This window comes from Nicotiana sylvestris, chromosome 2, assembly GCF_000393655.2.
Source record: "Nicotiana sylvestris chromosome 2, ASM39365v2, whole genome shotgun sequence".
Lineage (NCBI taxonomy): Eukaryota > Viridiplantae > Streptophyta > Magnoliopsida > Solanales > Solanaceae > Nicotiana > Nicotiana sylvestris.
In genome coordinates, this window is record NC_091058.1 from 188,652,203 (window position 1) to 188,663,580 (window position 11,378).

The window sequence follows — 11,378 nt, forward strand, 5'->3', positions numbered from 1 at the left end:
GAGATAATTTTGTGGATCTCTTTATGTTTATACTACTTGCATATTATGAGGAGATTTGTCTTGATTCAGCCCCTAAAAGGGCCCTCTTGGCTAACCTACACATGTCCATTTAGGTGGACTAATTTGGGCCTTCCCTTTTAGCAAGTAGGCGATACACCTACTTGACACATGCTTGGTTAATTAATAGGTGTCACATGCTTCCCTTATTCATTTAGACATGTATTTTTTCCTCATTTAATAATCACGACATGTGTTAAGTAGCTCAAGCTGGTAGGACGAGTAAGCAAGTCACTCAAGAAAGTACCCGGTAAGCAAGCAGCTCGATTTTATGTATCCATTATCTCATTTGTTTTTCCAAGTCTCATTCACCTTAACTTACTTAAGACTTTAATAAACCTTCCTTATCCTTGTACAAGGATTTCATCATTTCTTAGCTTACATTAGATAATCTTATAACGACAGTGACGTCTGAAGTACGGGGTGTAATATCCTTCCCCCTTAGAAACATTCAGGAACATTTGTCCTCGAATATTAACTCTCAAAGGCTTTCGAAAATGGGATGTAACATCATTAAATTACTTTATATACTTTCAAAGGGGATCAGATTTCTAAGCGCTTACATCAACTGACTTATGACGTAGTGTAACAATATTTGTAACTTCTTGAACAATATTTTGTCGCTCGTCATGTAACTTGAACACGCACTATCGAGATACCATTTTCCTTTTCGACTTTTCCTGTGGTTTTCCTGCAAAATAAGATTATTTGCCTTCTTTGAGGTACCTAAGCTTGCCTGGGTCCTTTATGGTTAGTTCTAGCAAAATTCGGAGTACTTTTGGGCTTCCAGATCCACCCCGCAACATTTGAAAAATGTAATCTACAAGATGAATACTTGTGACCAGTTCTACAATAATAATTACATAAGGATGTGGGTCTTTCATTCGTACTAGATCTATGAGTGGTGTCATTGCTTGTAGATTCTATACCAACACGCCTTTTTCAGTTGAATTATGAATCGAGCGATATGACTTTATGTAATTGTGACTGGTGAATTTGTGCATGCCATTGATTTGCAATAGCAATTTCAGAATTTGTTCCTAGAAGTCATCTCGTTCGAGTTCACAGACTTCCAGTTTAAGTTCTCAGTCTTTCTTTTCCCTATTTAGTCTCTTCAATTTATTTAGAATTTTTGAGTCTCTTTTAGGGTGAGATCAAGAATATCTTGTAGTTCATTACATCTATCACATTCATAAGGTCTTACCTTGCTAGATTCACCACAGGCCATGAAGCAATTGTCTGTTGTTTCCTTGATGTCATCATCTAATATGTCTTCATCGGTCCAGCAACCTGAAAACTTGTTCATATCATTTTCCAATATAGTCATGAAGAAAACATTGGCAATTTCTTCATGTTCTGGGCTATCTTCAGTACTCCAACTTCCATAACATTTTTTCTTGTGAAATCCTCTAGAGGTTTTTCTTTTGAGATCTGGATATTCAGCTTGCATATGAGCATATTTTTCACATTCAAAATATATTGTCTAGTTCTTCTGGAAGACATTCTTCCCTTTTTGGTGTTTCTATATCTTCTCACCAGTCTATCTACTATGTTTGATACCATAGTAATTTCTTCTTCTAGAGCTTCCACATTGTCTCTGCCATCTTCAGTTCCTTCAATGGAGGTTTTGAGTGCTATTGGTTTCTTCTTTTCCTTCCGTCCTTATTTCTTAGATGAGTTTTCTCGAATGCAATGAGATCTCCACACAATTCATCATATGATAATTTGTCTAGATCTTGAGACTCAAGTGCAACTATTTTTGTTTTACATGCACTTGGTAAACTCTTTAGGATTTTTCGAACTTGTTCACCACTTGAGTAGGGTCTTCCAAAGGCTTTCAGATCTCCGTTGATTTAACTGAATCGAGCAAACATCTCTTCAATAGATTCACTTTTTTTCATATGAAAGAGTTCGTAGTCATGGATCGGTAGATTTCTTCTTGTTTTCTTGACTTTGTTTGTCCCTTATTAGGTGACTTCCAACCTATTTACATTTCCTTAGTCATATCACAACTTGAGATTTTTTCATATTCTTCTCCGCTTATGGCATTGTACAGGGGATTTCTTTCATTGGCATTTACCTGTATTACTGTCATTTGCTCATCAGAATAATTATCTATATCCATGGAAATAAGTAGATGTCTTTCCATCTGTCTTCTTGTCAGTCTTTGCTACTGGAATTGGATAATCTCCTTTTTCTATTACTCACCACACCTTGGCATCATAGGATTTCCATGCGAATCTAATGCAAGAAGTGTTGTCTATTGAAATATGGAGGCCTTGCCTGTGATGTCCCTTCTTGGAACAGGGCTTCGATAATAACTTGATTTGACATGTTCTTTTCTCACTAGCTATTAAGAAAAATGAATGTGCAAGACCTATTTTGATACCAATTGAAAGTATAAGAGAAAGGGCGAATTGTGGTCTCTTTTTTGTTTTAGTTAAATAGTCGACTAGTTTGTCAGTTAGTCGACTGGAAGTTGAAGTGAAGGTAAATAGCAAGTGCACAATGTAAAACGTCGAAAGTAAATGACACTGAATATTCTTATACTAGTTCGCATTCAATATGAATCCTAGTCCAGTCTCCTTGGGTTGCAAGAGGGTTATCTTTTCATAGCTCCTTGAAATTCTTCTTACAAGTGTGTTGATGAGTTGAGCACACACCAACTGCTTTCAGAAACTAAGTAAACTCTCAATGTTCTTTAATAATGCCTCACCAATATTTTTTATCTCTTTCTTCTTTCCACTAGTTACATAGTAAATCTATTACACACCACAATACTTGCTTAGAGTAGAACAAATAGTTTGAGGCTGGTTCGATTCAAGTATATGTATTGTCCTTGACCTTCGACTATAAATACAACTTGAGGAATTTGTGTTGATTCTTGATTGACACAGATCTTGAGAGATTGGTAATCCAACGGAGTTGATCCTGAATGAATCTTGATTGATGATTCTTTTCAAGAATAAGTGCGGAGCTTCCATCATTTAATCTTTGAATCATGGAGAGTAAACGCTTTCCTTTATCAACGTGATTTGATGGACGAGTGGATCTTCAGGCATAAAATCATACAATCTTTTCTTTCACAGCTTGATTGACAATCTAAGTGGATTTTCAGGAACAATGATCTTCTACAGATTAGGGTTTTCCTTCTTTGGAGCGTATGAATTGCTTTCTTAGATGATCTTCTACCGAACAAGATCTTCGATTGACTTGAGTCTGCCTCCTTTGAACATTGCGGGTTAATGCCTTACTTTTCTTTTGGAATACACATTCTTTTTCATTGTTGAAACTTAGATCTAACCAGTTGGACTTTTTTCGAATACAAAATGTTAATTTTTTATGGGTATTTGATTCCAATTCGATTCGTCTTGTGATACCAAATTATTGGTATCGATGATCAGAGACGAATCAGAGAAGAGAAGAAAAGGGAAAGAAGATCAGAGGAGAAGAGATATTTAGGGGTAAAGACAGAGAAGAGAGGTTGAGAGAGAGAAGAGAGGAGATACAAGTGAAAATTCAGATTTATCATTTCTCAATGAAATTACAATGCAGTAGTAGTAGCTTTTTACTACTAACGAATCTCATGTGAAGTATGCTGAAATGAAATAAAAGGGAACTGGATTAAACTAAAGCCTGACAAACTTTCCCGCCAGAATGGCTCGCACTCACTTAAGCTAATTTAGAGGTAAGTCCCTAATTTCTATATCAATACCCTCCTGTTGATGAGCATCCTTGTCCTCAAGGATGGTAAATGTAGAATTAGAGCCACCAGGATCAAAAGAAAATTTCAAAAAATGTTCCCCAAGCTTAGCACGCAGAAGTCGATCATTTCTGGTTATACCTTGATACAAGGAGAATGGATAACATGTGTTCCGTCCAAAAGCTTTACTCCACTTATTAATGGTTATCTCGACAAGAAGGTCCACCTCTCGGCGATATGAATATACTTTCCAGCTCTATTGTATAATCATTTGGTGTAGAAACATCAAAGTTGCTCTAGAATTACTCAAGTAACGGAACATCATGAAGGAGCCGGCTGGATCAATTGAAAATTGATGTGAAGGACCTTGAATAGGTGTTACGGCAAATATGTAATTTAATTTCACATCAAGGAGACAATGCTCGTCTTTATTAATGTTAAGCATAAACCAATAAAAGTTGTCAAGTTGCTTATGTAGAAGGTATAGTACAAGTTTTTCCACCAGTAGAAGAACAATAGGAACATCATTAGAGCTGCATTTGCTTCCATATGCTGGACTCCATGAGGGAATAGGGAAGAATGATGTCACATATCCAGTGAAGCTGCATGTGTGCCGGTGAAATTTTTTTAAATGTTGCAGTTCTTGAAAAGGCAACCCAACAACTTGGTTCGCCGGGCCAATTAATATACTACCTGGGTCAAAAGTGAAATACAAATCATACACAATTCCATCCCTTAAACTAGCATAACTATTGGTGTTTGACAAAAAAAATATGTAGTCCAACCACCTCAACTCTAGATGTTATAATCAATCTCCTCGCAAATGCAACCTTCCAAAATGTCCCTAATTTAACTTTACCTAGCATCATTCTGTGAGTTCCCTGTAATCATGTAACTTTGCCATCTTCAAGTCTACTATCAAAGTTAAGAGCACTTGAATACATTGCAACAATGAGAATAAAATCAAATAACCACGACTGACATAGCTTGCAAGCATGTATTTTTTCCACCTCCTTATCAATTATAACCTCTTTATGTTCTTGACTAGCAGTCCCTCCAATAGAGTTCATGATTAAAAGATGCTCTTTGTAACTTAAAAACCCATAATATACTATTCCTGAAGTTGTAGAGATATTAAAACTTTTGCTCCAGTAGTAGTAGCTTTTATACCGTTAACTAATCTCATGTGAAGTATGCTAAAAATAAAATAAAAGAGAATTGGATTAAACTAAAGCCTAACAAACTTTCTCGCCACAATGGCTCTCACTCACTTAAGCTACTTTAGAGGTAAGTCTCTAATTTCTATATCATTTTGTGTACCCCTAAGATACAACCATAGGAACACGTAGTGACAAAAGCTCTAAAACCAATTTATCTTGCTGCCAAATTACCCCAATTGGAGCAAATAAAAATTGGAAAATTCGACGATCGAACCAAAGAGAATCCTGCGTTGGTAATTCCATATACCCAAGAGAATCCTGCGTCGGTAATTTCAATATTCCATACCAAACAACCATAGAATCCAACGCATTATATATACAAGTCCATTAAATTCTCTCTCAAAAAAGCAATTCTTGGATAATGAAGTTCGGCAGGATCTTAATGATGTTGATGGCCCTTATAGAACAGACTCTGCCTGAATGGAAGGACAAGTTCCTGTCTTATAAGGATCTCAAGAAGCAATTGAAGTTGATTTATCCTAATAAAAGGCAAAGAGTAGATGATGATGGAATTAACAGAAAGGAGATAAATGATTTTGTGGTGCTTTTAGAGGAGGAAATCGAAAAGTTTAATTCTTTCTTCATCGAAAAAGAAGAGGATTATATCATTCAATTGAAGGTATCTTTTTCTTTTCCTTATTAATTACCACTCCCAAAGAGTGGAAGGATGTAGTTAATTTCAACAATAATAAAAAAAAATTAAAAGGATAAACTGACAGATTGGTATTAGAGTATCCATATAAGAATACCAATTAGTTGGGATTAAGTTTGAGACATTGTAGGCAGATTTATCTTATACTTGCACCGGTGGGAGGTAGCACATATCTTGTAAAATAGTTGAAGTGTCCACAAGCTGGCACTAACACCATTCTCAATAAAAAAAAAAAAAGTAGTCATTGTTTTTGTGTGCTATTTGTCGTTTTGGTTTTATGACACCTAATTTCTGTAATTTGTCCCAATACTGACTGGCAATTCTTATGCTAAACCCCCCAACTAGTTTGCAATTGTGAAAGTTGCATTCACATAATTTTGCATAAACAATGTCAGTCTAGTGTAAGAAAATTTGGGATTTGGGATCCACTTAAAGAAAATCGGAAACAGTCTCCCTACCCTTCCAGGGTAGGGGTAAGGCTGCGTACATCCTACCCTCTCAGACCCTACTTGGTGGTATTATAGTGGGTAGTTGTTGTTGTTGTTGTTGGATCCACTTAATGTGCTACTAAGATCATTCAGAGGATTATGTGCCTCTAATCATGGTGTGGTTTTTGTTATACATTCCCTTTCTCGCCTATCCTTGTTGATCTTTAAAATACTTTCCAACCTTTTCATTGGAGCCTTGTTGCTGTAGCATTTAGATTATTCTTGGATCTTTTTGGTTTCTCGGGTTTTCTTATCTTAATTCAGGGAACTTTCTTCTTTATGTTAAGCAGAGAAGAAAATATGTGTATTTGGATATTAGTATTGCATCTCATTGCAATTCTTAGTCGTGTTATGGGACATCTTTTGCATACCACAATCTTAAAGTTTGTCATAATGATAAAATAACTGAGAATTTGTGTTCTGCATTTGAGGTGATTAGAATAGAATTATGGTATCTGTTTTTTTTAGACAGAGTAATGTGCAGTACCATGTTACTTCTGTACAATAGTTATGGTCTTAATTTCTTTGGTGCATTTGTACCAGGCAATGAGTCATGATAGCAGAGAAATGGTAATCAAGTCCCTTTGTTATATTTCTAGTCGAGTCATGTTAATATAGCTTATATGATACAAAATTTAGAATTCGGGCTTTTTCCTCTTACTCAGCTTGCTAGCGTTAGTGTTAGTATGATATCGTTTTAGTCATAGATTGATATTACTACCTAGAGTTTCACTGCTTTCTTGGCGTCGGTCTTATTTTTATCTTGTTGTTATTCCTTGTTGCTATTATTTTCTTCATCCGTTCTCCAGCCGAGGGTCTATCGGAGATAACCTCTCTGCCCTTCTAGGGTAGGGGTAAGGTTGTGTACATCTTACCCTCCCCAACCCCCACTTGTGGGAAATTACTGGCTTTGTTCTTGTAGTTGATGTTGTTGTTGATCTTCTCCAATTTTTTCGTTTTTCCTTCTTGTTGGGCAAATGCAGGTTTTAAGAGATAGTATTGCTGAGATTAGAAGTTCGGAGGAGTTAATGAGAGTAGGTAGAGACCTGGTGGATCTTCATGGACAGATGGTTCTATTGGAGAATTACAGTGCTCTTAACTATATAGGTACTCAGCCATTAATATTTTAGCTAACAACATAACAAGTATCATAAAAATGAAAGCGTGCTTCATAGGAATGACAATAATATGCTTTAACAATGTATTATTCAACAGTTTTTTTTTTTTTTACTTTATACCGTATTTATGTTGTCATTCATGGGGTAATGTGAACAGTGTTCTTTCTGTTTGAGGGCATTGGTAAATTCTTATTAGAAGTATATTCAGTTGCAGTTTAAACTAAGTTAACTTTTCATTCTCTATGTAAATTATGCAGTAAAGATTCAATGGTATGTAGGGCATAAAAAACTAGAGTCTTAAGAAAGCAGAATCTCACTTTTGATGTGGCAAATCGTAAATGAAGCTTTAATTCACGTATTCAATTAATCATTTGCCAATCTATTTGTAACAGAATCTTGTAAACAGCAAAACTTATTGCCAGGCATCATAAAGCCTTGTTCTAACATTGTATAACCATAATTGCACCACTGACACGATTAGGATTGCATTTTCAGTTCTTATATAGATTTTTACATACTCTTCCACTTTGGTAATTGTTCTGTTTTCAGGATTAGTGAAGATATTAAAGAAGTATGATAAACGTACTGGTGCTCTTATTCGCTTGCCTGTCATTCAAAAGGTGCTAGAGGAGCCATTTTTTAAAACTGATGTTCTAAATAAGCTAGTGAAGGAGTGCGAGACCATGCTTAGTAGCCTTTTCTCCCAAAATGAGCCATCTAAAGCACCAGGAGACGAAGAAAGTGGCGGAGGAGATACTGGAGGAAGTAGTAGTGGAGTCGAAGATACAAAAGTAGTTGCAGAGACTAAAGAACCATCTGAAGGAAGTAGCAGAGGAGGAGGTAGTGATGGAGGAAGCAAGGTAGCTGAAGAACTTGCAGCCATTGAAAAGCTCTCTAAAGCACCAGGAGGGGAAGGAAGCGACGGAGTCAAAGATCCAGAAGAACTTTCCGAGATTGAAAACAAGGGAAACATGTACTTGAAGCTTACAAAATCAGCATTGAGAGTCTTGCAGGAAATTCGAAGTGGAAGTTCAACTGTCAGCATGTTCTCTTTGCCGCCACTGGAAAGGAACTAACTGCAGGAGGTCTGGAAGAATATTCCAGTTGTAGAACAAGCAGCAAAATAGCGTTCAATATCATCTGTGATATGCTCTACATATTGTTGTGTTTTAATTTTTTCCAGTTCAGGTGTTGTATATCTGGAAGCAATAAGTTCAGTTGTTTTGACTGCGTGCCTCGGGGCTTAAATAGTGTTTTAATTTCCAGAGTATATTATAGGCTCTGGGACTTCTCAAGTTGGTTTTTGTATGTAAAAGTTACTTTTTCATCACAATGTATTACTATATTGTTTCTTATTGATATGTCTACCTTTTAACGTGGAGCCAGAATTTGCTAACAATCAGATGAACCTACAATTTGATCTCACGTTGGAACAACTTATGTTTCTACTATTCGTTCATTGTTACACGCAATGGATACGTTCCAAAATCCTTGTTGTCCTTCAGTTCCATATACACTCGGACTCCCATGTCATTGCGGATTATCAGCGCAGGATATCTGGTATTAGTTACTCTGTATTTGATTTTAATGATTGTAACAGACGTGTCTACTCCTAGTTGTTCTGCAATGGCTGAAACCAATGCATCGTAGCTTGATTCGGTGTTGTTTACCACTCCATCGTTGGGTGAAATCAACAAGTCGCTTGCTACTATCCCATCGAGTGTTGAAGCTTAATAGCCATTGTCTCCACTCTCCATTAGATATAAGATTTTGTCTCTTTGCACGGATTGCAAAGTCATCCCGAGTGAGAATCTTATGACCCTATATAGGCTCATGGTCATGGATCTTGAGATCACGAGGAAGAGAAGAGAGAGGGTTGTGTATGGTCAACCTAAGATCAAGTGTTAAGCTTTGACTAAGGACACAGCTCAGGAGTTGGGAGATAAGGTGATGGCTATGGGGACTTGGAGGAGTAGTGGGGATGCGGGTGGTATGTGGACCACGATTGCGAATTGCTTTAGGTAAGCTACTAGATGGTTTAAGAGTCTTGAAGGGCTACTCTGGTGGTCACAAAGGAGACTGGTGGTGGAACGGAAATGTCCAAGGAAAGTAAAAGCGAAGAAAGCGGCGTATTTTAAGCTAGTGGAGAGCGTAGACGAGGAGGAGAAGAGGACGAATAGGGTGTGGTATAAGATGGCTAAAAAGAAGGCAAAGTTAGCGGTTATGGCAGCTAAGACTGCATTTTTTGGACTTTTGTATGAAGAACTTGGAGGCAAAGGTGGGGAAGAAGTTGTTCAAACTAGCCAAGGTAAGAGAAAGGAAGGCCCATGACCTAGACTAAGTGAACTGCATCAAAGATGAGGAAGGAAGAGTTTTGTTGTATAAGGCCACATATTCGACGGAGATGGTAGGCTTACTTCCATAAACTCTTGAACAAAGAGGGGGATATGAACATTGTGTTGGGTGATTTGGAAAACTCCTAGAGTCGTCGAGACTTTAGGTATTGTAGGCGTATAAAAGTTGAGAGGTCGAAGGGGTTATGCATAAGATGAGCAGGGTAAGAGCGACTAGGCAAATTGAAATCCCGCTAGAATTTTGGAAGAGAGTGGTTAGGGCAGGCTTGGAGTGGATTACCGAGTTATTTAGTGTCATTTTTAGGATGAAGAAAATTCCCAAAGAATAGAGGTGAAATACGATAATCTCTCTGTACGAGAACAAGGATGATATCCAAAATTGCAAATAACTATTGAAGTATCAAGCTGCTAAGCCATACAATCAAAGTCTAGGAGAGGATGGTTTTGAGGGTGAGGACGAGTATATCTATTTTCGAGAATAAGTTCGAATTTATGATGGGGCGTTCTACTATGGAAGTCAACCACCTTGTTAGGAGATTGGTAGAGCGATATAGGGAGAGGAAGATGAATATACATATGCTATTCATCGACTTAGAGAAGGCTTACAATCAAGTTCTGATAAAGGTTCTGTAGAGATGTTTGGAGATTAGAGGTGTACATATTGTATATATTAGAGCGATTAAGGACATATATGATGGAGCTAATACCCAAACAAGGATAGTGGGGAGGGGGGACTCGAAACACTTCCTAGTTGTGATGGGTTTGTATCAGGGATCATCTCTCGTCCTATTTTTATTTGCCCTGGCAATAGACACACAGACATATATGTCACGACCCGGATTTCCCACCTTCGGAAATCGAGATGGCGCCTACTCGTGAAAGCTAGGCAAGCCGACAGTTACAGTTTTACTATCATTATTATTAACCAAACAGGGACAGATAATAGCTAAAACAAAATAATTATGAAATGCGGAAATGATATAATGGTGCCACAACTCAAGTACATAGCTACCCCATAGATCTGGTGTCATAATCCACGAACAACTAAGATTTACTACAATTATAAGTCTAAAAGAAGTACAACTATTCTTGAAATAGAAGAGACAGAAGGAACTAAAGTGGGGAAAGGGGACTTTAGACTTTGTGAACGCCAGCAGATCTACCTTGGTCTCCTTAGACTGAAGGCAGCAACCTCAAGTTACTCACAACGTCCGGCACCGAAATCTGCACAAAAAGTGCAGAGTGCAGTATCAGTACAACCGACCCCATGTACTGGTAAGTGTCGAGCCTAACCTCGGAGAAGTAGTGATGAGGCTAGGATACGACAACCATATAAACATGTGCAGTTGAATCATATATGAGCAAAACAATAATAACATAAAAGTAACAGATAGAGATGGAAAAGGGAGACATGTTGCGGGGAATATCAAGTTCTGACAGTAATTCAACAAAGAAGCATAATGAACACCATATTTGTATCGACAAAAATAATGAAACAGTAACACGTGCACGACATCACCCTTCGTGCTTTTACTCGCGTTCTCACCATAATAAACAACAGAAAAGGCACGGCATCACCCTTTGTGAATTAACTCTCAAATCGTGGCACGGCATCACTCTTCATGCATTAACACTCACAATATCGGCACGGCATCACCCTTCGTGCATTAACACTCACTAACAATATCATGCACGGCATCACCCTTCGTGCTTTACACTCTTCCTCACCCAAACAATAGAAACAATACATCCCGACAAGGGAATCAGCTATAACCAATCTCGTTTC

The 11,378-nt window shown here is 37.5% G+C and overlaps 1 protein-coding gene across 1 annotated transcript; it reads left to right on the forward strand.

The window, feature by feature from the left end:
• Positions 1–5,063: 5,063 nt before the first annotated feature.
• Positions 5,064–8,619, forward strand: LOC104210192 (SPX domain-containing protein 1-like). Its single transcript, XM_009759022.2, has 3 exons — positions 5,064–5,599; positions 7,104–7,227; positions 7,788–8,619. The coding sequence occupies exons 1-3, from the start codon at positions 5,342–5,344 to the stop codon at positions 8,312–8,314; spliced, it is 909 nt and encodes a 302-aa protein (XP_009757324.1). The 5' UTR covers positions 5,064–5,341; the 3' UTR covers positions 8,315–8,619.
• Positions 8,620–11,378: the final 2,759 nt, after the last annotated feature.

Coding starts and splice junctions, on each gene's coding strand:
- LOC104210192 (XM_009759022.2), top strand. CDS start 5,342: ATGAAGTTCGGCAGGATCTTAATGATGTTGATGGCCCTTATAGAACAG. Junction 5,600..7,103: donor ATTATATCATTCAATTGAAG/GTATCTTTTTCT, acceptor GGGCAAATGCAG/GTTTTAAGAGATAGTATTGC. Junction 7,228..7,787: donor CAGTGCTCTTAACTATATAG/GTACTCAGCCAT, acceptor TTCTGTTTTCAG/GATTAGTGAAGATATTAAAG.